Here is a 27303-nt window from a genome sequence, read left to right as displayed (position 1 = left end):
CTCCTTCCTACTACCCTTGCTGTCCTCTGATAGTCATCATTCTACTAAGAGTTCAATATTTTTCTTAGCTTCCACATATGAGTGAGAACGTGCAATATTTGTCTTTCTGTGCCTGGCTTATTTCACTTAATGTCCTCCAGTTTCATCTGTGTTGTTGCAAATGACAAGATTTCATTCTTTTTATGGCTGAATAATATTTCCATGTGTATACATACTACATTTTCTTTATCCGTTCATCCACTGATGGATACTTAGGTTGATTCCTTATCATGGCTGCGATAAACATGAGAGTGCAGATGTCTCTCTGATATACTGATTTCCTTTCTTTTGGGTATATACCTAGCAGTGGGATTGTGGGAACACATTTTAGTTCTATTTTTAGTTTATTTATTATTTTGAGGAACCTCCATTCTTCACAGTGACTGTACTAATTTATGTTCCCATCAACAATGTACGAGGCTTCCCTTTTCCCCACATTCTTACCAACATTCATTATTGCCTGAGATATTATCAAATCTCAGGGGTGAGATATTTCCTTGTTTCGATTTGCATTTCTCTGATGAATAGTAATTTCTGCATATAGTTGTTGGCTATTTGTATGTCTTCTTTTGAGAAATGTCTACTGAGATCTTTTGCCCATTTTTAAATCTGATTTTTTTCCTATAGAGTGTTGTTTGAGCTTCTTATATATTCTAGTTATTAAACCCTTGTCAAATGGATAGTTTGCAAATATTTTCTCCGTTCTGTGGGTTGTCTCTTCACTTTTTTTGATTGTTTCCTTTGCTGTGCAGAAACTTTAGCTTGATGTGATTCAATTTGTCCATTTTTGCTTTGGTTGCCTGTGCTTTTGAGACCTTACTCAAGAAATCTTTCCCAGACCAATGACTGGAGTGTTTCCCCAATGTTCTCTTCTAGTAGTTTCCTAGTTTCAGGTATTAGATGGAAGTATTCAAACCACTTTGACTTGATTTTTGTATCATGAGAGAGAGGGTCTAGATTCAATCTTCTGCAAATGGACATCCAGTTTTCCAGGCACCATTTATTGAAGAGAGTGTCCTTTCCCCATTATATGTTCTTGATGCCTTTCTCAAAAATGATTTGACTGTAAATGCATGAATTTATTTCTGAGTGCTTTATTCTGTCCTACTGGTCTATATATCTATTTTGATGCCAGTATCATGCTCTTTAGGTTACTATACCTTTGTATTATACTTTGAAACCAGGCAAGATGATACCTCCAGCTTTCCGCCCCCACCGCCCCGCCGCCACCTCCCCTCAGGATTGTTTTGTCTATTTGGCTTCTTTTGTGGTTTTACATAAATTTTAGCATTATTTTTCCTATTTCTGTGAAGAATGTCATTGGCATTTTGATAGACATTGCATTGGATGTGTAGATTACTTTGGGTAGTGTGGGCATTTTAAAAATATTGTTTCTTCCAAACCATAAACATAAAATATATTTTCATTTTTTTTGTGTCCCATTCCATTTCTTTCATCAATGTTTTATGGTTTTCATTGTAGACATCTTTCACTTCTTTGGTTAAGTTTATCTCTAGATATTTTGTTTTATTTGTAGCTATTGTAAATGGGATTACTTTTTCATTTTCTATTTCAGAAATGCTACTGTTTTCACAAGTTGATTTTGTATCCTGCAACTTTACTGGGTTGATCAATTCTAATAGTTTTTTTTTTTTTTTGGTGGAGTCTTTAGGCTTTTCTAAATATAAGATCACTACATCTGCAAGCAAGGACGATTTGACTTCTTCCTTTCTAATTTGGATGAAGGGGCCTAATAACTTTTACAGAAATTTTTAAACAATGTTTTATTCTCTGTTCTATACCTCACCTTGAGAACTAGCTGGTACTCTAACTTCTGAATATGTCTTGATTTTATAGTAGGGATTAGATTTCTTCTTATTGGCTTTTTCCATTGAAAATCTAGGTTTCAGGCTTATTAACTCCTCTAAGTCTGTTACTGTTTGTTCATATGTTCAAGATTCAGTTGACATCATTTCTCTCCTTCTTTTTGTGGGATAATAACCCTGTTCCTTTTCAGTTGAGTTTTGATAAGAAGTAATGCTACATTTTGTATATTTAATTCCTCTTTCATCTATTTTAATATTTATTAATTTTTATCTATGTCTTAAATAAAAGTAAGCTGCATGGATTATACAAAATATCCTGTTTTTAAACTTCAATTAATAGCATATTTACAAAAGTCAATTATGAAAAGCATAGATGTAAAATGACTAAACTTATGCTGAATATAAATACGAATTCTATAATCACCTCTGTACCATGAAATGGTTTTCTTGCACCATTGTTACCTGAAATAGCAGTAGAAAAGCTTGCCATCTCCTTTAATGTAGCATGCTTGCTTTGGGCTTATGCTGTAAAAGAATTGCTAGCAACAGACAAACATTTATATGCAGTGCTGTTGCTGCTGGACTTGCCTCAAGGAAGTAAGAATAAAAATGGGCTAGCAACTATTTCATGCCCATTTCTCCACTGGTCAGTGCAAGCCAAGGGAAACATTGAGTCAAAGCTAGAATTTAGACAGCTTTATTATCTTGCTTTGCTTGTGAACTTGATTTCTCAACATGATTAGTGAATCTATTCTTTGAAAAGTAACGTCATGTGGGCATTTTCACTCTTTCACCAAACAAGCTAGTATGTAAGTGAATTTGTATGAATTTGCATATACTTGTTATTTGTTAGAGCATTTGTACATTGAGTTTGTGCTCATCATTATAAAATTATCATGAGGAATAGTTTTTGTACAGTCATGTGTCGCACAACATTTTGGTCAACAATGGGCTGCATGTGTAAAGGTGGTCCCATAAGACTAATAGAGCTAAAAAATTTCTGTCACCTAGTGACATCATAGCCTAATCTTATAGTGTAATACATTACCCATGTGTTTATGGTGATGCCACTGTAAACAAACCTACTGTGCTGCCAGTCATATAAAAGTATAGTGTATACAATTATGTATAGTACATTATAATGGTAATGAATGACTACGTTACTAGTTTATACTATGTTACGAGTAAATACTAGTATAGTGTTTACTATACTATACATTTTATTGTTATTTTAGAGTTTTCTCCTCTAGCTATAAAAAAAGTTAACCGTATAACAGCCTCAGGCAGGTCCTTCAGGAGGTATTCCAAATAAAGCATTGTCATCATAGAAGATGACAGCTCCATGCATGTCATTGCCCCGAAGACCTTTCAGCTTCCAGTGGGACAAGATGTGGAGGTGGAAGACATGATATCGATGACTCTGTCTCTTTGTAGACCTAGGCTAGTGTGTGTGTATGTCTTAGCTTTTAACAAAGTTCAAAAAGTTAAAAGTTGTTTTTAAAAGAAGAAAGCTTATAGAATAAAGATACATAGAAAATATTTTTGTACAGCTTTACAATATATTTTGTATAAAATATCTTGTATTTGTGTTTCCATTAAGCATTGCTATACAACAGTCAAAAAGTTTTAAAACATTAAAAGTTTATAAAGTAAAATTGCAGTAAACTAAGGTTAATTTACCATTGAAGAAAGAAACTATTCTAAATAAATTTAGTGTAGTCTAAGCTTACAGTATGTATAAAGTCTACAGTGGTGTAATGTCCTAGGCTTTCATATCCACTCACCACTCACTCACTCACACAGAGGAACTTTTAGTCCTGCAAGCTGCATTCATGGTAAGTGCCCTATACAGGTGTACCATTTTTTACCTTTTATACCATATTTTTATTGTACCTTTCTTATGTTTAGATATGTTTAAATACACAAATACTTATCATTGTGTTACAATTGCCTACAGCAGGAGTTCCCAACGCCCAGGCCACAGACTTGTCTGTGGCCTGTTAGGAACTGGGCCACATAGCAGGAGGTAAGCTGCAGGCGAGCAAGGAAAGCTGCATTTGTATTTACAGAGGCTCTCAATCTCCCACGTTACTGCCTGAACTCTGCCTCCTGTCGGATCAGTGGTAGCATTAGATTCCCATAGGAGCATATAACCCTACTGTGAACTGCACATGCAAGGGATCTAGGTTGTGCACTCCTTATAAGAATCTACTGCCTGATGATCTATCACTGTCTCCCATCATCCCCAGATGGGACCGTCTAGTTGTAGGAAAACAAGCTCAGGACTTCCACTGATTCTACATTATGGTGAGTTGTATAATTATTTCACTATGAATCACAATATAATAATAACAGAAATAAAGTGCACAGTAAATGTAATGCACTTGAATCATCACAAAACCATCTTCCCCACCCGCTGTCCGTGGAAAAAGTATCTTCCAATAAATCGGTCCCTGGTGCCAAAAAGGTTGGGGACCGTTGGCCTATAGTATTCAGTACAGTAAAATACTGTACAGGTTTGCAGTATAGGAACAATTGACCATTCCATCCAGTGTAGCTGTGTAGTAAGCTATACTATCTGGATGTGTACAAGTACACCCTATGATGTTCTCACAACTGCATCGCCTAAGGATGCATCTCTTCAACTTCTCACCGTGGTTAAGAGATGCATGACTGTATTTATTTTCAATTTCCAATCAGCTAGGAATCACATTCCTGTAACTACTTGATTGGATATTTTTGGTTGTTTGTTCACCAGTATAGCAGGCAGGCTTTTAAGATTAATAAATCCATAAATTAGATTAAAATATTGGACCATGTTAACGGTTGGTGCAATCAGGAATGGAGACTTACTAGGAAGAGTTTAGTGCATGTTGGAGGAAAGTCAGGAAAAAAAAAAAAAAAAAAAAAAAAGGCTAAAAGTAACACCTGTGAAGTAAGGTGAAAGGGCCTGGAGCTATTTAGCCAGAAATGAGTTGTGATATAACTGTCATATATATGTATCAGAATATGACTAATAATTGTTGTTCGTCTTTGCTGAAATCTGAAAAGAAGAACGTTCAAGGCTAGTTTAAGTGATGTATATTTAATACCGAGAAGAAAAGCCATGACAGTTGATGGACAGGACGTAAGAATACTTATGATGGGATACATCTCTTGGGAACAGAAAAAGAGCTTTACATGTAGCAATCTTCTCTGTCATGAATGAGGACAGGTCCTGCCTTAAGGCAGAGAGTTTACTAATTGGCTTCCACAAGGCCCTTCCAGAACTGTAATTCTGAGCCACTTCTGTTACTGGCCTTCAGATGCTGAGATCGAACTCGACACAGCCAAGTATCTGCTCTTTCAGGAGCTCCAGCAGTGCCAGAGGAGGCAGTGCCACCAGCAGCGACAACCGCATCTATTCCAACTGAAGACTTCAGTCAAAGGTGAGTCAGGTCAGTGTGGACCTGGGCGCTTCCTTTTCCTCCAGCTCTCACTGGGTCCAGGCAAAGGAGCCCTGAGGGATCGGCGACCACAGGACTCCCTCCCCAGCCACCAATATAAGCTTTGACAGAGGGATGGCTGGTTAGCTGGTGCTAGGTGGGAGGGACTCGCCACGGAGACGCGCTCAAGGAGGGATGAGTTGCGCCACCACCACCTAGGTCCCTCTCTCGCTATCCGGCGGGGCCGCCCGGACCCAGGTGCTCCCAGGGTGCGCCTGACGCCCGCCATCCCATAGCCAGCGTCCCGCTGCGCACTGTCTCCCTCCAGCTCCGGCCCCCGCGGCAGGGCGCGTGGGATGATGCGCGGGTCCTCGTGCCTTCCCCAAGCTCCAGCATCCGGAGCCGCCCTAGCCGGCACCGCGGCAGCCACAGCCTGGGAGGGAGAAAGGAAAGAGGGAGGGCGGCGGGAAAGGCTTGGCGCGGGAGGAGGGCGGGTGAGGAGGAAATTAGGTAGGGGGAGGGAGCCTCTCTCCTCTGCTGTGCCGCTCGTCTCCCTCCGGCGGGCGGCGACTCCGGGTTCCCCCTCGCGCCCTCACGCCGCTGCTCGCCCCCTTCCCCGCCCACCGTCCCTGAGAGCGCGGGCGGCGGCGGTGGGCGTGTGCGCGCGTGAAGGACGCCGCCTCTCTCTCGCTCCTGCGTTCGCAGGCGGCGGCTGGCGGCCGGTTTCTCGCTCGGGCAGCGGCGGCGGCGGCGGCGGCTTCCGGAGTCCCGCTGCGAAGATGCTCAAAGTCACGGTGCCCTCCTGCTCCGCCTCGTCCTGCTCTTCGGTCACCGCCAGTGCGGCCCCGGGGACCGCGAGCCTCGTCCCGGATTACTGGATCGACGGCTCCAACAGGGATGCGCTGAGCGATTTCTTCGAGGTGGAGTCGGAGCTGGGACGGTAAGGCGCGGGCTCCAGCTGGGGAAGCCCGCGGCGTGCACTCAGGGTTGTCCCTTTCGCAGCGACGGCTCCGAGAGTGCGGAAGCCTGCCTCCGTGCCCTTCGTTTTCTCCCCGCCTAGTTAGTGTCTGGGAGAGAGCTAACCTTCATTCAGGTGCGGCTCGAGTGCTTCCCACCCCACCAGAGCGCCTAGGCCGGTGCAGCTGTAGGATGAGCCCTCCCTCCTTCTCGCAGACTGCCACTTCCCTTGGGTGACAGCTCCCACCGCACGTGGGCCCTGCTTTCCCAATTGATGTCTTTGCTCACGATTATAGCTTGCCAGAGGGTCCTGTTTGTCTAGTTATTTTTTGGGATGGGGGCCGGAGGGTGCTCCTCCAAATCAAGACAGAATTATTAAATTAGATTCTTCCTCCATCCCCTCGTCAAGCTCTCCAAAGCAAGTGACACTAGAAATTAAACTTAAATACTAGCTTCCCTGCAGAGTCTGCTCAGGAGTGAAGGAAGAAATGAATCATTTAAGAGAGTTGAAGGCAGAATAATGAACTAGTGTGGCTTTAAAAGAGAAAGCAGCATATGGGATCCAGGCAGTGGTAATTAGTGAGAATGCTGCTGCTTCTCTTCTTTCATGGGCTGGAATGATTTATTTAAATTATATATGCAACAGACCATCTCCCTAGGATTGCAGGTATGCCCCCTATCCCTCCTCTGAAGATCTAAACAGTTAGCAGTTTGGCCTTCTGAATGATTCCATATGCTTTCGTATTTGTATCCATTGAAAATTATAGTTTTCTTTCCCTTCCTTTTTTTCGTCTTTTCTCCCTGTTATCCATAGGTAAGGAGATTTGTTTTCAACACTTATTTTAGATCCAGGCTCTTTAGTATAGGGAATCTGAAGATGTAATTTCAACGATTCACAAGTTGCAGCTTCTGTACTTACTACTTCTTTGCAATTTCATTTTCCATTCTCTTTTTGCTCGATATAGTTTTGCTAATAGCCTTTTTATTTTTTTCAAGCCACTGGAGGATTCAGAGCAGGATTCTGGATATTGGTATTTAGTGGGAAGATGTAGTGATCACTGCCCACTCTCCCCCCAATTTGCTACTACTATTGAAGGCTCATTGAATATAGATGTGTAAAATAGGCAAACTTCTGATGAAAATTTGGTAATTTGTCACTGTTAAAAATGTTTTGAAGTATTTGAGCACTGAATAATGTATACATAAACGTCCATTTTTGATCAAGTTTTTCAGTATTCATCTGAAGATCTATATGTAGGTGGAAATGAAAGGACAATGATGTCGATTTTTGTAAGGTCCAAAACCTGCCTGTTACTAATTGTATGATGCGTGACAGTGTAACCATGTAGACCTCTGAGTAAAGAGATGATCTACTTAAAATTGTTTACTTGATGTTTTCTAAACTGCTGTATAGTAGAGGAAGTGCCTGATGCTGCTGCAGGGACTGTCCCAGCAGCACGTCTGTTTTCAGAGTAACATTAACCCTAGATGCTTCAAATAGGCTGACTTAGCCACACACTTTGTCTTTATGAATAAGCTTCACCATCATGAAACTCAAGAAATTCTCTTTAATTTGAGAAATGGGAAAAAAAATAAACTGCCAGTTGCATACCTCTATGAGATGGTAGCCTGCATTGAAAAAAACTAAGAAATGTGAAGTTTGGGTTTTTTATTTTTCAGTTCAGAATTACGTGTTGGAGTAGATTTTTGGAGGACAAATATTAATTAGTTATACAGAAACTTCTCGATTTATGAAGGTGTTATGTCCCAATAAGCACACTGTAGTTGAAATTGAAAATGCATTTACTACACCTATGCTAACAAACATTGTAGCTTAGCCTAGCCTACCTGAAACATGCTCGAAACACTTAATATTAACCTACATTCGGGCAAAATCATCTAACATAAAGCCTATTTTATAGTAACTGTTAAATACTGCGTACAGATGGGATTTTGTAGACATGGTGAGATATGAAACACAAAACACAATATTCAAAAAACACTGGCAACACACGGAACACTTTAGAGTTCCGGTTGTTTATCCTCCTGTGGTTAACTGGGAGCTGTGGCTGGTGGCTGCTGCCCAGCATCAGAGAGAGCATCCTACCACGTATTGCTAGCTCAGGAAAAGATCAAAATTTGAAGTATGGTTTCTACTGAATGGTATCACTTTTCCACCATCATAAAAGTTGAAAAATCGTAAGTTAAGCCCATCCTGTCAGAGACCCTCTGTCTATACATTGCTAAGATTCTCGCTCTGTTATCTAGTCTTTTGATTACTGTAAAAGATCACAGAATTAAACTATGTTGAGGAACAATCAAAGCTAAAATGTCTTACTTAGGCTCTATTTGTGAACAGTAAAGCGTATTGTTAGGTAAGTTCTCTGTAGATGGCAGCATTCATGAGGTGCATGCTTACTCTGTTTGGCTGAGACTTTGAGAAGTATTTCATTATCAGAAATTTTTAAGTAAACCTAAAACATAAAGCAACTACTATTCCAGATATAATTATTAAGAATCGATAGAGCCAGAGAATGCAGCAGAATGATCATCACAGATACTGGCTGAGTAATTAAAGTTTTCTTCCTTCCTACACTAGAGATCGAGTTGAACTCAGGTCATCAGTTTCAACCCTTTACTCTCAGCCTTGGGCCAAATCCGCCTGCCAATGTGACTCTAATTCATTAGTAATGCAGATGTCATTAATATGCTAAGAGAACAGTGCTTGTGGTGTTGCTGTTATGGTTAGCTCTAGGAACTAGACAATCTCCACCAGAATTAGTGACTTGTTGGCTCCTCCATTACAATTGTCTGTTGTAAAGTAGTGACTCCTGATTGCAAGAAGATTGGACTGTGACCATTGGGGCGATACACTCTGAGGATGTGTTTGGGAACTCAAGGTGAGCTAAACTCCCAAGACTATATCCACCTGAAGCCCCTGAATAGTGCTGGCAAAGGCAGGTGCTGGCAGCACTGATCCACATGCAGCCATTGACACCAAGACAGATGTCATCACTTAATTTTGATGGGGAGGGTATAGGGTAGAGGGGCTAATTAAAAGTATCAGGCAAAGTAATTTTCCTAAAATCACATTTCAAGACACTGTTTTGTTCATAGAGTTTGTCAAAAAGTTTACAAAAATCATGACACATACACACATTCAACTCTGCTTAAAAATACGAATTGGCCATGATCCTATTAAGGGCTCCAGATCCTCGAGAGCAGTTGGTCTTTTGCCCAGTGATTTGAGAAACTGGCATTTTAAAGGCTTTTCTGAGGGAGAAGGGAGCTGCCTCTGGTCCAGCTCCCGCCCAGTGGTTTGGCACATGGAATGACAGGAAGTGGCCCAGCCTGTTCGGTGGTGCAGATTTCATCTCTGCATGCAAACCCATGTCCTGTTTTCAGTTGTCCCACCTTTAGTTTCTCCCTGTTGTTCCATGTTGAAAGAAAGTTGATAAGAAAACTAGATGTATTCCCAGACATACAAATCCAAGGAAACCAAACCTAATGAAAGATAATTAGGACAAGAGAAGAATGTATTAAACTATTTTGAAACCTTTTTTTTTTTTTTTTAATTTGGTTCCCATTCTACTTACTGTAGTTTCTTTAGGCTAGGGACTTTGCATATACTCCTCCCCCCTGCAATGTAATTTTAAATAATACATTTCTGTGTCACATTTATATATACACATTTATGTATACACAATTATGTGTATACCTTTATAATTTTAAATACATTTGTTTGTCAGCTCAAACTAATTATATAGGATCCCTTGCTATATATATTATTGTTTAGGAACCAAATAAATTTCGATAGTAAGGGGTGTGTGTGTGTGTGTGTATAAAACAGAGACAATTTTATAAAACAATGTTTATTCTTATTACCATCAATGCACTTTAATATTTTCTGTTATATGCTGTTTGATTTCATCTATTTCATTTAAAAAAGTTGGCTGAACCCATGTGATTTCACATCCCACTAATGGGTTGTGATTCAGTTTGAAAAGTGCTGTTTTAGGCCATAAATCTGTATGTGACAGATTAAGCTATGAGGCAGAGTCTTTTAAAGAAATTCCCTGCAGACCAATTGGCAACATTGGGTGACCTTTTGGCACAGCACTGTAGAGAAAAATTCTCCTATCTTTGCCTCCAGGTCATTATTGATTTTCCCCTTCCAAACATTTTGGAAAAACTCTGGTGTCTCCCCAAGGTCTACTGGGCACACAGTAATCTGAACTGGCTAAGAGTGCCAGGGGCTGTGTTGGAAAGGAACTCAGAGGCTGAGAAGTGGTATATTCTACATGGTGATGCATATTCTGGCTCCAGGGCATGGTGAGCAAATGCTTTCTATAAGGAAACATGAAAGTTTGCATTTTCTAAGAGAAGTGCTTCAGCCAATGCTCTTAGCTTGTCGTAGTGCTCTTGGCTCTGGTTGATATAACAAGATGTCTTAGACTGGGTGGCTTAAACAACAGACATATATTTCTCACAGCTGTGGAGGCTAGGAAGTCCAAGATCAAGGTCCCAGCCAACGCATTTCCTCAGTTAGGACTCTCTGTTTTGCAGATGGCTGCCTTCTTGCTGTGTCGTCAGAAGGCAGAGAGGAAAAGAGAAAGAGAGGGGAAGAGAGAAAGAAACCAAGCTCTCTGGTGCCTCTTCTTACAAGCATGCTCATCCCATGATGAGGCGTTTAGCTGCATAACCTCATACTAAACATAATTACCTTCCAAAAGCCCCACCTATAAATGCCATCATATTGGGGTTGGAATAAGGCTTCAACATGTACATTTTGAGGGGACACAATTCAGTCCACAGCATGGCTGCTGAAGAAACAGATTCTCCTTTTTTTTGGTCAACCCATTTCCTAAACCATTCTTGTGGCTAGAGCTTCTTAGGTCCTTGATTTTTCCCTGACACCATGCTTTAGGGCCCCACAGCCTATCTGGATAGGTATACTGCTGGCTTCTGATCTCTTGCTACACACACTGCACTCAGAAGCTTCAGCTCTTGGCAGGTGGTAGGTTTTTTATCTAACTAGGAATTAAAAATATGCTTGTGCCGTCCCTGTCTTGTTCTCTGTGCCTCTGATTCTTTCCTCAGGCGGTTGACTCAGGAGCAAGGTGGGATTGCAAGTGGGAGAATAAAAACCGGGGCTTCATAGGCTCTTCCCAGGAACACTGACTATAAGCTTCTGGAAGGCAGAGTCTGTGGGTTTGGATTGTTCACTATTACGTGCTCGTGTCTAGCACAGCACTTAGTACTTAACAGGTGCTCAACAAATGATTTTAAAGGGGTGAATCAATGATAATGAAGTGGGCCAGGTGCAGCATGTGTACTTACTTCCTGTTCTTTGAGATCTTGGTCCTGATGTGGTAGTGATACTGATTCTAGTGACCGTAGGATAAGGAGAATACTGTAACCCGTTTCTCTTCTCCCCAAAACTTACCTGACAAGAACCCTAATCTCAATCAGCATTGGTTTTCTTTCTTCAGTGTGAGTATTGATAGCTGCCACCTCTGTAGCTTGCTGTTGTTAAAAATAATGCCACTTTTCTGTTGGCAGAGTGTTTTGTGGCTCTGAAATGAAAGGGATTCAGTTTCACCTTCACTATCACTTTACCACAGGTGTATCAGAATTAGAAGTTAAATCAAGTTGGACTTAAAGGCATGAAATGCCTCCAAGCTATACCATCCACTAAAGTTAATGCATAGTAAATGCTAAATTTGGAAATATACTCATTGTAAAAAGCCTTAAAGTCAAGTGAAGACTATGGTAACATCATTGCTTTAAGAACACACTACTTTTCCATGTTTAAATACTGTCACAAGGTTAAAAATAACTCCAGATTTTGGGGAAAAAAAAAAAAAAAAGACACAGGTGCCATCTGCTTCTAAACTGTTCTGGAGAACTTGAAAGAGAGAGAAAAAGAACACTAACCACAAAATAGCTTCAAAGAACTTTCTTGTAAACACTTTACCCTCAGACATATATGTGTGGGTTATGTGTTTGCAATAATACATTTAAGAACAAAGTAGTGTTAGCCAAGTGAAGTGTTTCAACTACTAGTTATTATTTTAGGTTAATAATTTTTTTTTCTTTTTTTCGTGTCTTTTTTTTAAAAGTAGAGGGCTTTTTAAAACTCTCTTTTGGGAAAGCTACATATCTAATAAACAGAGTATTGATTTTTTAAAATTTCAAGGTCAAATTCATACTGCAAAATATGATGTTTAATTGAGTCCAGGAACCGTGTAATTCAGGACAAAGAGGAACTTTTCATGAAGTTGATAGCAGCTAGAGTCAAGGTTTTACTCAAGTTATATTGATCTTTACCTCAGTTTTAAAAATCTATTTGTAGTACAGGATTATCTGAAGATTTCCTTACTCCAATGGTTTAATCAGAAAGTTAGATCTAAATATTGATGGCATAGTATTAGCACATAAAGGATGTGGACCCTTCAATACAGTTTGCCAGAGATTTTCCTCAGTCATTATCTTGTCAGTGGTAAAGATCAAATAAAGAAAAGAACAGTGTCTGGAGAGACAGTGATTCATAGTGATGGGTAAAGGGTAATGCATATAGACCTTCCTCTTTTCTCTCAGATTAGGGTTTCTCAATCTAGGCACTATAGACATTCTGGCCCAGATAATTCCTTGTTGTGGGGGCTGTCCTGTGCACTGTAGGATGTTTAACAGTGTCCCTGGCCTCTACCTACTAGCTGCCAGTAGTGACACCCTTATAAGTTGTTACAACCCAAACTGTCTCTAAACATTGTCAAATGTGTCCCATCTCTCCTCTTGAGAATCATGTCTTGAAGCTAGTGTTTTACACATTTTCTTTCAGTTATGTAGCTAGTGAACAACAACAAAGTTGATGGATTATGTTCATTTAGCTTTACTGAGTATCTGCTACAACCAAATGTTTCTTCCATTTCTATATAATATAAGATTTCTGTTTTATATGTATTCTACTTTATAATTTGCTTAATATTTTTATTTAAATTACCTTATTTTGTTAACCTAAATTTATTTACCAAGAATACAATTTTCACTAAACTGAAAACCATAAATCAAAGCAAATTGTATATGCCATAAATAGAAATAAATTGTAAAAATAAATTGTAATGAAAACATAGCATTTTTAGTAAATTATAGCTAGACATGTCCACATGCAGAAGGCTGTAACCCTGAGGATTGATTTCTTTGTTAAAAAAAGAGATTATCAAGGATTAGGAGAGTTAAAACCAGAGAAGCACAAATTGAGGTTTTCGTCTTGATATAATCAGAATGATTGAAAAGTAATTGAAAAGAGAAGGATGTTCTCTCTCTCTCTTTTATTCCCGTTATTTAATTCCATGCCTTTGTGCTACCTAAAGTCCTCTTGTTTATAGGTCTAAGCTTTTCAATAATTCTGACCTAGACGATGTATGCTGACAGTATGCATGTAGTGGGGTAAGGGTCTAGAGTATGAATGAGTATGATAAATAAAACAATATTTGGCCTCCAAGTATGTAGGGTACTACTAATAAGGCACCAACAATAAATCTAATACAAGATAAATTAATGTATAAGTAAAATGAATAAAACTGTTATTAGAGATCTAAGAACCATAGCCGTCTTCATGACAGAGTTATGACAGAGAGGACTGGGGTGTCTTTATGGGGGAGGACTTTGAAATTTGGCAGGATTTTAATAGGTAGAGCAGTGGCAAACAGCATGTCAGGCAGATGGTACATTCTAAGAGGCGGCAAAAAAAGAACAGAAGAATTCAGGATATACATTTTTGTTTTGCAAAATTTATAAAGCATGAACATTGCAATGGCAGATAAGGTTAGCAGGGTAAGTTCATGTCAGACCAAAGACAACCTGTTTAAAAAAAAAAAAGGAGTAGGCTTGTGTCACTTGAAAACCAAGTTGTAGATAAAGTAACCATTGTGAGAGAAAAATGTCAGCTATAGAAGCAGCTGGGTCTTGGGCTGAGGTTGTAGGACTCAGAATTTGCCACTATCTATAATGCAGATCAAACATGGGGCTAGATAAGAGAAAACTGATGAGGTTGATTTCTTTTTTTAAAAGGAAAAAATCATCCCATAGCCTATGACTAGGTAATAAAGGAGAAATGTTGGACTTAGATCAGTTACCTAGACCAGGTAAAGAGTGAGTACAAAGAAACAGTAAGTATTTTAGGCTTGAAGGCCATTCAGTCTCTGTTGCAGCTGTACCCTCTGACATGGTTGAGAGAAAGCAAGCATAGACAACATACAGAAAATAGCATGTTACTGTGTTCCAGTGAAATGTCATTTATGACAGTAAAATTTGACTTTCATATAATTTTCACATCACAAAATAGTATTCTTCTTTGGATTTTTTAAAAACGCAAAATTTGTTTTTAGACTGCAGACTGTACAAACTCAAGTGGCTGCTAAGTGTGGTCTGTGGTTTGCTAACCTAGACTAGTTAGGCTAAACTTCTGCTCCTCCTCAGTTGCATGAGAATTTCAGGTTAAAATGATATCAAATCTTAATTTATTCAGGGAACTACCTTTAATCTCTCTTTCACTTTGAAAATGTCAACTTTATATTAGTTTTCCACGTGGGCACAAGCTTTAAATGCATACTCATCTTTTATCAAAATCTACTGAAACTGCTACAGTTACAGTTCTTACCTACCTAACACGTTGGCTAGTTCCATTTCTCTCTTTCTTCCTCCTATTTCTTTTTGTCTTATATTGATTATATGACTGATGGTTACTTCACATAATGTTTGTGAAAATGAAGAACATTTATTTGAAGGGCGTGAATGTTAAATTTCCATACCATGAACAGTGTTCATATCAAAAGACTATTTATTGGTGGGTAATTTGTTTTGTGCATAATAACTAAATAGGTTTCAAATTGATAATTCCTCTGTTATATTTAGAGTGACCATAATATGCTAAAGAAATTACTGATGAAAGATTTACCTCTAACTAGTAAAGTTCAATTAATTTTTCCATTTACTAGTATGTTAGCTGTGTGTTGAATAATCCTTCTATATGCTAGTCTCAGGTGGATAATTAAGGTCATTTAAATGAGGACCCTGTTTAAGCAATCTTTTGAAAACTTAAAATTATTCCTTTTTATATCTTGAATAGAGTTAAGTTACATCTGCCACTCATATTTCGACTATAGCAGAGGTCTGTAAAGTGGGATGCCTATAGCCAGGGGATGTGTAATACAATGAGGTGCTAGAAGAAAGTATTAGAGAATCTATTTTGGTTTCTTTTTTTAATTTTTGTCTTTAATTTTTATTTTTGGATGTTTTAAAAAGCACATTAATGTTGGTTAAGTAACACATATATACCATTAATAGGTACATTAGTATACACAGTTTGGGAGCATATGCTCAAAAAACATTTTATTGGATGATGACTGGGTCAAAGAATGGTAGTCATAAGTGGTTACTGAATAAACTTCTTTATATTTAAATAACATTCTACTTTATGAAAAGTGAGTTTAAAGCAAATATATAGATCAAAATGCAAACAAAAAATCATATTGCAAGGTGTGTCTTTGTGCAGAAAGGGGAAGTGGGTACATACGTGCAACTGTTATGCATCTCAAGACTACCTGATGGACGGTTTTGATAAGAACTTACTGCCATTGTAACCAAAACAGTCGCATAGAAGAAAACAGAATGAGAGTAAAGGAAAACAGCTTGCACATCTAGCAGAGGGTGAACTTAACTTTGGCTTCAACAACGAAGGTTGAGTGGTCATGGAGTTGAGAGGGAAAAAGAGTAGAGAAATAGGGTTCCTTTGCAAGAACCTCAATTTTAATATAATTAATGCACTTCATAGCAAATTTTGCCAACTGCTGGCTTAGGCAGCTAAAGGCACTGACCTAAAGTGTTTTGTGGGCAGTACTTGAAGAGTTGTGGGCATTAGTGCCAGGATGCTGAGCTTAACCCTGTCAGCAAATGTGTTGTTACCACTTACTTGTTAAGTCGTGTTTCAGGGTGGTATGGCTCAAAAATTCACCAGGTACCAGTATTTCTTAGAAAAAAATAAAGAAGGCTGGATTTGAGACCACCGTCTGATTGGAATAGTATCTGAAAAAGATAATGGATAGGACACATTCTTACCTGTTTTCTTTACAAATTTGTAGTAGCATGCTTTGTTAAAAGTGCACTTTCTTCGATGTATGTCATGCCTGTAGACAGAATTTGACTAATATAAACTGGAACACAGAAGTGTAGAAGATAACGGATCTGTAATAATGCTCACACATGTCTTGTTACCTACAATGAAGTATTTGAATGATGTTTCCCTCTTTTAGGTCGTTATGGACTGTTTAATAGAGACCTTCACTTGCATTTTATTTTTCATTGCTCAGAATGTTGCACTGTTAACTTGGTCTGCCTTACTTGTAGTGATTTGAAGGGACAATTCATGACTACTTTAACTTAATAAGCAGCTGCCTTCCACTTAGGACTCTAACAGACACAAAAAGTTGTTCTTAGTTGTGAATACTGCTCTAAGATTAGTCTTTACCTGGATTTTAATATCTGCTACTTATTCATTCAAATATGTCATTTTTATTCAAAGCTCTCCATCAGAGTAACCACTGAGAAAATAAGACTATGCTATTAAATATGACCAAATTCAAAATATATAATTCAATAAATCAGCCTGGCCCAGAGTGTTCAGTTCTAATAGGCCTCTAAAAGGTTCTTCTGTGGGTGAAGATGTTTTAGTGACTCCTGAGGGACCCTGGACTCTTCCTCTCTTTTTCCCCTCAATGTGAACAGGTACGCTAATAACAATGTTCAATGAAATAAACTCGTGAGCTCTCCTGGGTGCAACTTGTAACTACAGGCAAACTAATAACCTAATAAACAGAGTGTGCCATATGTATGTGTGACACACCGATGAAGTGGGGACCTGAGGAAATTTTCAGGATGATCGCCAGTAAACCAGTGCAGTTCTTTAAAATACTGACCTACTGAAGAAATGGAATGTTGGGGCTGAGCTAAGGGCTGTTGGGGGAAGTGGTGGGCCTAAGGTTCTGGCCTGGGCCAGGCAAGGGCAGCAGAGCGCTGGTCCAGGCCTGAGCCAAGTAGTGGAGGGGCGTGATCCTCGGGGAGCAACATCTAAGGGCAGAGGTGGGCTCTGAGGCCGGGAGCACCAAGCAGGCCATTCTGGACAGCTGGATTGGTGCAGATGAAGGTCTGCTGAGCACGGCGGGGGCTAAGACAGGAATAGGCAGGACACAATTGTGACTTGATGGCCCTGCCTCTTCAGGCATAAAGCCCTACACCTCACTCAGCTTCGTTTGTAAAGCGAAGATTGTGGTAGTGTGTTCCCCACATCATTTCTGTGACAAGCAAATGAGATCACAAATGGGAAACACTGAGTTCCATACCCAGCACATAAACTTGATATTATTCCCCACACAGGCCACCAAAAGGTGGGAGGCAGGAGATAATGACTCCCACTTGTGTATTGATAGGATAAACACCTTACTTAGTTCAGTTTATACAGCCTTGTTAGCAATCCAACCTCAACTTCCAGGCCAGCCCCCTTCCCCACCACTTCTCTTCATGATTACCATCATGGGATGTTTACTAGGAGCTTGCTGTGATTCTACTGTCTCTAAGTATGTTGCTAGTTAGTTCAAGAATACTACCAGGTGTTTATCACCAGCACCAATTCACAAGGAGGAGCCTGAGGCTCAGAATGGTGAGGCACCTTGTCCAAGTTCACACAGCCAGGTGGAGAGGAGCAGAGCTGAGACTTAAGCCCTGGTTTGTCAGACTTCAGCACCCGTGCTCTTTCCGCTGTACCCGCCTTCGCTGCACAGACGCCTCAGTGATCTTCATATCTCTGTGGTGTTACACATGAAACTCTCTTAGCCTGAAATGTACCTCTCCTGTGAATCACTCCAGGACAGTCATCCAACCCCAGGTAGAAAGTTTCTGTCCTTTCCCCACTCTCATATCGTTTCGTAATTCCCCATCTCCAGGAATTGGGGTTTTTGGTCTTACAGGTGAATGCTTTGTGGTCTTCACCACCAGAACATCTGCTCATTGGGCAGAGGAACCCCATATCTTATCCCTCTTTTATTCCTACTACTAGGCCCGTCCCTCAGCCTAATGCTTGCCTCCCCTGAAGTGGTTCTGGAACATTATGTGAATGAGCAAATGTCAGAGGAATTAGGCAAATAGGTGCAAGAAAATCAGCAGTACTTAAAACTCTCTTTCTTCAGGATGTTTTTTGCTATACGAACCCCCTTCTAAACTAGCACACTGAAATAACTTGTTTAGTACCCGTCTCCCTCTCATTAGAATGTAAGCTCTTGAGGGTCTGGTTTCTGTCCCTTTGTTCACTGCTGTGTCCCCAGAATCTTAGCACAGTACCTAGTGTATAGTGAACACTCATTACGTATTTGCTGAGTAATAAATCGGTTGCACCAGTGGGGTTTTCACAATTGAAAGTCCTTTTGAAGCCAAGGAGCTCTGGTCTTTTGTCAGTCATCTCTGTTTTAAAGAGCCCCTATCTCTAAGTGATCAGGATTACTGTCACCTTCTGTGAGTAGATTGTCTACCTCTAAGATCCCTTCTAGTCCCAAGCATATGTGCACTGGCGTTTTCTTCCAGTTGAATTCTCTGGGTGATCACCTTAGTTCTTTATGTTGTTCAGGAGACAGAGCAGCTTTTGGAATAAGTAGGGCTCTCAGCCTGAAAGGCTTTCTAAGTGTGTTGGAGGATTCCCACATAAGTTTTACTCTCATTTTGTGCTTTCTAAATACATCACCTTTAAAAAATGTACCTATTGTTATATTCACTCATTTGTACTTCCTGCTGTAGACCATACAAATGCTAGCACTAGTTGTAGATATCTAGGACAAAATTTAGAAGAAAATGTGTTTCCTGGCTTTCTCCACCTGTCTAGTTTTGCTTTTAGAAAAGAATCATTCTTTTTAGAAAGCTTGACTTATGACCTTTTTGTGGATATGTAACCAATTAGCAATGTCCTGCCACATGGTTGGGTAACATATCACCTGCCTTGACCACAGGAGGGAAAGGAAGACCTAAGGAGAGGGTCTTGAAGGAGATAAGAGCATAAATAGTCTGTTCCATGTCTATCTTTGTTTGGGAATGTTTTTTTAAAAGCCATCTACTGAAATGTTTATTTATTCGATCAAAAAGAAATGCACTTAACTTCCAAGTAGGGTTATTAACTTTATGTTCCTGATGTTTATGCACTGTCAAAGTAATTATTCTGGAAATATGTACCTTCCCATCTTTCTTTTGACAACCAGAGGCCAGGGGAGTGTGGTGAAAGGAAACTGTGGGTGGGAAGCAGAGGGGCAGACACAGGGCAGAGGGGCAGACACAGGGCAGAGGGGCAGACACAGGGCTGAGGGACAGAAGGCAGGCCATTCCTCACCAGCTTTACTTCTTGTTTTCTGAGTCCGGTTACCCCTAGTCCCAGAGCACTTCTCTGTCCCCTCCTAATTTCTCCCTGTTTCCTTCATCTCTCCAGAGCATAGGTACCTTGCATTTCCTTGTGTCTCCCCATCTTATGGAATGAATGTTTATTCCTCCAAAGGCATGCATTGAGACCCTAACTCCCAATACAATGGGGTTTGGAAACGGGCCTTTGACAGAGAATTAGGTTGAAGTGAGGTGATGAGGCATTAGTGCTCTTATTAAAAGAGACTTGAGAGCTTGCTCGCTCGCTTGCTCTCTCTCATCCCTGACCACGGAGGACACAGCAAGAAGGTCATAATCTGCAAACCTGGAAGAGAGTTCTCACCAGAACCTGACCACACTGGCACCCAATTGCAGACTTCCAGCTCTCAGAACTGTGAAAAAAAATGTTTTTTTAGTTAAGCCACCCAGTCTGTGGCACTTTGTTATACCAGCCAGAGCAGAGAAAGATACCCTTGTACCCTTTTTCTCCATTTGGCACCTGTCTGACTTCACAGTTTGAGCAGCGATCTGCTCTTCTTTCCCAGATGCCCGGTATTTTCTCCCAAATGTTGGGGAAAGAAGGCCAGAACCCCACTTCACAAAGAGTATAGCCCCTTACTTGCTTTATCTAGGATGGCTGAAGCTGACTCTGAGTTTTTTTTTTTTTTTTTTTTTTAACACGAGGTGGGCTGTCTAGCATGCCTCCACCTTGCCAGACCCTAGACTGGGACAATTCTTCTGTGGCTGCATCCCCACTTCCTCTCTTGCCTTCCAGGCACTAGCACCTTGGTATCCCACCGTGCATCCGTACCTGTTGGCTTTCCAAGTGCCAATGCCTGCCAACTCCTGGTACATTATTTCCTCAGCAGCTGGCACGGGATTTTTTGTTGCCAACTAGAAGCTCAGCTATTAAAAAATAAAACTTGGCCCATCTTGAGTATCATATGTTTTCATCAGGACTTGGATCTGCATTCTGGCACAGCTCACACGATCACTTTGGGGACCTCTCTCAGGACTAGGAACCCAGTGTTCCTCTGGTCTTCGACCATGTTTTCACCTTATTCCAAATACATTCTCAAATCCTTGAAAAACCTGTGATGCTTACAGTTAATTTGAGGGCTGTTTTACTCAGGTTTTGCTTGGTTTTATTGGATTTTGTTTTAAATCTTATCAGTGTTTCCTTAGCACTAGGTTACTTTCTCTGGCTGTTATTGTCAGTTTTCTATCTTAAATTGTAAATTCCCAAGAATAAGATTCATGTTTCTTAGATTAATGAATAGCTAACACACAACACTGAAATGGGGACATTTACTTCATGACTTTGCATGAACATGAGGTTATCCAAGAAAGGAGATTTTTATTTGCAGGGATTGTTAAATATTACGATAAATGAAAAGGACAGGCTTTGGATTTAGAAAGACCTGCAATAGAGTCCCAGTTCATCCACTCATGAACTGTGTCACTTTAGACAAATTTTCGACGAGCCTCAGCTTCTCCACCCGTAAGAAGAGATAATAATGATTAAATGAGGTCAGTGCATCCATTATACATAGTAAGTGTCCAGTAAGCATTAGATATTATCGATATTAATTATGGAATAGCTGTCTGTAAAGGTGGAGGGATCGTAGGTGATTGGATAGCACACTTTCTCAAAAATGTCATAAGATTCTAAAATTCTGGAAATGTGTTGGCAGGAGGCCTTAGTAATTCTCTGCTGCTTCTTGCAGCTTCTGAGTAAGCTTTCTGAGCAGCTAAGCTTCCCCTTTACCCAGGGGTAGTACATTGTGCAATATTTGTAAATATTTGACTACTATTTTTTGGTATTTCATGTATTGAAAAGAAGATGTAGTAGAACCATAAGATTTTCCACATCTGCAGACAAAAGGAAAGTTGGAGTAGTTTAACTGCTGCATATGGTTCTTTCTGTATAATTTTTAGTGTTTTTTTTTCTTCTAAAAGGGTGTTAGAAAATATTTATCTTGTTGTTGCTTTGAGGTCTTATTTACACTAACTTTAACTGTTCTTTATAGATTAATTTTTCATTCTGAATGTTGCATTCTTCACTGGGAAGTTAAATAACCAAACCCAGAATCACTGCAACTTACCTGTGATTTAGAAATAAAGAACAGAGTTATGGAAATCATTTAACAATCTAAAAAAGAACCCCATAAGTAGTAAGGAATATTTTAAAGCAGTCTGTTGGTTTGTGCATTCTGATAAAACAGTATATCACATGGAAGAAACTTATATTTAAATGATGTCACTATTAGCCATACCTAAAAAATGTGTTTCTCTAATGCGATACCTAAGTTGTAAAATAAAGTTTGATTTCCAGTTTCATCTTATATTTATTTAATAGCTGCTTTTAATTGTACTACCGTCTCTTCTGGTGAAGGAACGTCATTGCAGCACTTAAGAAAACAATAACCTTGAAGAAAGCTGTTAATGAGATACTCATAACTAAGAAAAAAAAGGGGAAGGATAGAAATTAGATGACCTGGGAGACACCTTACTTGAGTGTCATTTAGATAAGGGTTATTCATTCTGGAATGCCTCTCGGTAAAGGAGGAGGGATTAGAAATGATTAGATATCACGGCCTTTCAGGTTGTTCTCTGGTTCTAAGATTTCAGAAATGTTTTGGCTGTAGGGCAATGCTAAGAGTCAAAAGCAGGGCTGCAGCCCACATAAAATAACCCTATGACTTTAGTAGATATTAATAGAACCCCCAGTGGCAACTATGGTGGTATAAAGATACATTCCAACTCTGATACCTAGTAGTTGTTTATTGTTAATGAATCTTTTAAATTGTAACAAGCCCCATTTTCTCATCTGTAGCATGAAAATACTAGTGCCTTTTTTCACAGGATTATTGCAAAGATTAAAAAAGATAAAATCTTTGGCTCTAGTTAAGTATAAAAGCTATGCACACACTGCAAATTTTTATTTGAACAATAATAATTGTGACTTTTTTTTTTTTTTTTTTTTTTTTTTTTTTTTTACTATTAACTGAACTGCAGATTTTATTTGAATTTCACCAGCTTTTCTACTAATGTCCTTTTTCTCTTCTAGGGTCCAGTCTAGGCAATTATATTGCATTTAGTTACCATGTCTTCCTTGCTCAGTTTCTTAGTCTTTGCTTGTTTTTCATTACCTTGAAAGTCTTGAGTAATACCGGACAACTATCCTGTGGAATACCCACCCCCACCCCTATGTCCCCAGTCTGGATTTGTCTGTCATTTCTCATGATTAACTGGGGAAGAATACCACAAAAATGAAGTGCCCTCCTTGTGACATCATATCAGATGTTGCATAATGTCATATGACATCTCTGTGGATGTCAACCTCTGTCACTTGCCAGGTTTCTCCAGTCTACAGTTTCTATTTACCTCTTTTCTTACTCTATCTAGTCTTTGGAACTTGGTGATTAAGTCTAGCTCACCCTTGGGGAAAAGGGGGTTAAGCTTCACTGCCCAGAGTGGGGAATATCTACATAAATTGCTTATCATTCTGTAAGGAATATTTCTGAGGTATTCTTTTATAACTGATAAATTCTTATATATGTAAAAGAATGATTGAATGTCTTAAGTCATTTTTAAAAAGTCTTGTGAAAAATATACTGCTGCCAGTAAATCATGCAAATGGGAATGTGCTAACCAGTGAGAAGCTTTGAATCTAATAGGAGAAGCTGTCTCTGGAATCTTGCTCTTAAGAGTGGAGCACATTGGAGCCGAGGGCTTAAAGGGAGGGCCTGAAGTCAGGTTTGTGTCATCTTGACAGAGGTAGATCAGCTCTAGGCGATAACTGATTTCTGTGTATGTCTTGTTGGTGAATAATTCATGGCAGGAACAGCCGTTATTTAAGATGGTCTGTTGGAACTTTCCACTGGAAGACCACACAGGCAACTTTGATGCAGGCTATTCAAAACTAACTCCATCTTCCACTCACCCCCAAATAACAGCCACAAGAAAACCTGCTGTCCTGCTTGTGTAACCCACCTCAGTACATGTTACCCTCATCTGCTTTGCTCCAGAATCCAGAGGTATTCTGGATTTCTCCTTTCCCCCTTCCCCTAATAAGACATATTCTTCCACTTAATACACGTATAACCCTGGGCAAGTCGTTTATCCTTTCTGAGCCTTGGAAAGGTATAATAATAATCTCATAAGGTTATGAAGATTAAGTGAAACAGTGTATCATAAAGTTCCTTGGCATAGTGCCTAGTATATTTCACACATTCAATAAAGGTTAATGGGTATGATTTGTATCTCTGAAATATATTTTAAATCCATTCCCTCCTCTGCAGGGCAACTGATCTTTTTCATTTACATCATTTGGAACTCTTTCCTGGGTTATTGCACTGGTATTTAAATCTTGTCTCTAATCTTATCGCATCCCATCTGCTTGTAAGATGACCCTTCTAAGGCCAAGTTTCATTATGTCACTCCCCTGCCTAAAATCCTTTAACATCTTCCATCCCATCCAGGATGTGAAACTCCTTTGCATGAACAGCAGGTCTTTTCAGAACAACTCTTGCGCTTCCTGTCTTACTCCCACCATGCCTGCATTCTCACCTGGGCTCCAGCCCTACAGCTATTTTTCCTCACCCAGGATGTGTCATGCTGTCCCGTGTTCCTGTGCAGCACTTCCATGGTGCCTCTTCCCAAACCGCATCCCCTCACTCTACGCCCCCTCTTTCTACACCCCACCTTGCCTATTTTGTAAACACCTTTTCTGACATCAGGATGGTGCAGGTGTCATCCTGGGAAGCCCTGCCTGGCTCAGATGCAGGCAGCCTGATGCTCTGCCTCTACTTTTTAGTGCACTGCCGCGAGGTCCTGTCTGCCTCTACACCTGGATTGGGAGCTCCTCTAAGACATTTTAGTTCCCATTTACCTCCACAGTTCTGGGCAGATGTTTAAAAAATTATTCAATGACATGTAGTAAAGCACAATAAGGCAGATTTTACTCAGGACCGTTGAAGGGACAAGGAGAGTGGATGGAAAATTACTAAGAGGAAACATCGGTGATATAGGGAACCTGTGATTCTTCCTGAAGATAGCCAGGGTGATCAGGCATCACCTGGGGAAGAGTGAAGGATGAGGAACTTGTTCAGACTCTCAGTGTAATCAGACATTGAGAGTAGTGGGTTATTGCCAGATTGACTTAGCAAGGTTCTTATGAAAACTGTATTTTACAAGGAAGCACACAGATGGGCGTAGCAGAAGGCTCAGGAGCCTGACTAAAGTTTTGTCAAGCAAAGAATCTTTGTCACACAGGGTAGATTTAAAAAACAATGTTTACTGCCTGCGAGTTATAGGTTCTATCATGACTGAGTTAATTGGAAATTTTACTAGCCCTACAATGGGGAAGGCTCCTATTCCTCTCTCTGCCAATATCTTCTTGTTTTTATCTGTTTGTTTTTGCACCCTTTTGAAGCCTATTAAGAGGATGAGGAAGGATTCAGGCAAATATCTCTGTGAGTCTCCTAGCCAGCAGTTCTTTCCTGTGTTTACAAAGGGGCACTGCTAGGGAATGTCAAGCCTCATAATGTAAAAAATACTGAAGATATTGTGATTGTATCTTGTGCCTACAGCCGCATGAATGCAACATGCATTCATCTTCACCATTCTTAAGATTCTGACTTAGATTTTTCAGGAACTTAGAGCTGAATAGAACTTTAAAATTCAACCAGTCCAGTGTTATATTTGTTTTTTTTGTTTTTGTTTTTAAATATAGATGAAGAAACTGAAACACAGAGAAGTCACCCGTTTTTTCCAGCCCTTCCAAGCTAGTTGGTAGTAGAAATGGAACCAGAACCTTGGTCTTCTGCACTTTGTCTCTGACATACTTCCTTTCTTCACAAGTGCCATTTGCAGAAAGCTGGGCTTAAACCATTCCCAGCTATTCCTCCTACAGCTTTCCTGAATTATTTCGGAATACAAAATTTTGTATCTCCAAGAAACTATTACAGATTTAGATTTTAAAATATGAACTATTTTCTACCTTGTATGTTTTGCTTACTATTTTTTTTTTCTTTGCAGAGGATATGTCTTAAAAATTGAAATGCAACAAAAATTATTAAACATTGCGTAATATTTTATACTTATCTTCCTTCCCATTTTGGAGAGTATTCACCTTGTAAAAAATCTTCATCCTCAGGTGTATTGGAATCACAGTTAAGAATTCTAGCCTTAATGTTGGTTTGCATTGTCTTCTGGTCTATGAGTGATTTGGGGCTGAGGTATTCATTGTCATACTTCTTTGAAGATACTAGTTAAGTATGCTAGTGTCCCACTCACTTTTAAAAGCTGACCTGTATTAAGATATAACATAAAATAGGCCTGGCGCAGTGGCACATGCCTGTAATCTCAGCACTTTGGGAGGCCGAGGTAGGGGGATAACGAGGTCAGGAGATCAAAACTATCTTGGCCAACATGGTGAAACCCCGTCTCTATTCAAAATACAAAAATTAGCCGGGCATGGTGGTGCATGCCTATAGTCCCAGCTACTCAGGAGGCTGAGGCAGGAGAATTGCTTGACCTCAGGAAGCGGAGGCTGCAGTGAGCTGAGATCGTGCCACTACGCTCCAGCCTTGGTGACAGAGCAGGACTCTGTCTCAAAAAATTAAAAATAAAATAAAAATAAATGAATAAATAATGTAATATAAAATAAATCATTTTCTGTTTCTAACTTTCTAACTTTTTCTAACTCTGGGAAAAGTGAATGTTTGAGCAGATGGATTGATGAATATATTACTAGAATATTTAGCAGAAATGAATATAATGAATATATTGATGGATTGATGAATATATTACTAGAATATTAAGCAAAACTCACATGGAGGTGGTACTTTTATGGGGCTTGCACATGTTACAGGACTAAGCTTACTTTTTACTTTTTTACAGTTGGGGACATACTGATTCCATAAGTTATTTACAAGAGAAATATCTTTGATATTTATTCTTAATTTCAATTAATACTGGCAGCACCCAATTTGCATTAAATACATATTTTTCTCTTTTCTTCTTTACCCCAGTCCATAATTTTCACTGACTATGGTGATAGGCTGTCAAATAAAGCTTTAAGTTTCTTTCATTGATATGAAAAATTATTTTAATTTATTGTTGATAACAATAGCAGAAGTTTTTATTATTGGTAAAAGGGAAAATTGCAACAGTGTCATATTTCTTTTATTCACATGCCTATATCTAAGCTTGTACTGAAAAATGTAGATACTAATACAGTTTCTGCCATATCTTTTCTTCCTTTCTAGGTCTGCTTTCTCTGACATGAGTTACAACTCCCATGTTCATATTTCTCTCAAATAACTCTACTTTGACCCCCTCAGTTGATTTTTGTTCTCATAATTCCATTAAATACCAGCAAATGAGTTTCACTTGACTTCTTCAACTGATTCCCTGATCTAGTATTTTAAACCTCTTAACTGTCTGTAAATTTGTTGATAACACAATTACCTTTTTTTTTTTTTTAATTATACTGTAAGTTCTAGGGTACATGTGCACAATGTGCAGGTCTGTTACATATGTATACATGTGCCATGTTGGTGTGCTGCACCCATCAACTCGTCAGCACCCATCAACTC

General features: G+C 39.4%; 1 protein-coding gene across 2 annotated transcripts in view; it reads left to right on the top strand.

Moving 5' to 3' along the window:
• Window positions 1-5543: 5543 nt before the first annotated feature.
• The window catches only part of CAMK4 (calcium/calmodulin-dependent protein kinase IV), a 272932-nt gene continuing 251172 nt past the window's right edge, over window positions 5544-27303 (top strand). The window contains exons 1-2 of one of the 2 annotated variants that reach the window (XM_011989399.1): window positions 5544-5559; window positions 5996-6230. In XM_011989399.1, the coding sequence (XP_011844789.1) occupies window positions 6070-6230 (161 nt within the window). In that variant the 5' untranslated portion in view covers window positions 5544-5559; window positions 5996-6069. Of the gene's footprint in view, window positions 5560-5680; window positions 6231-27303 lie in introns of those variants that run through there. The other variant, XM_011989397.1, reaches the window with a different exon arrangement.

Source organism: Mandrillus leucophaeus, unplaced genomic scaffold (genome assembly GCF_000951045.1).
Source record: "Mandrillus leucophaeus isolate KB7577 unplaced genomic scaffold, Mleu.le_1.0 Scaffold352, whole genome shotgun sequence".
Classification (NCBI taxonomy): domain Eukaryota; kingdom Metazoa; phylum Chordata; class Mammalia; order Primates; family Cercopithecidae; genus Mandrillus; species Mandrillus leucophaeus.
The sequence above is the reverse complement of the archived record's forward strand: the minus strand, read 5'-3'. Positions and strand labels throughout refer to the sequence as shown.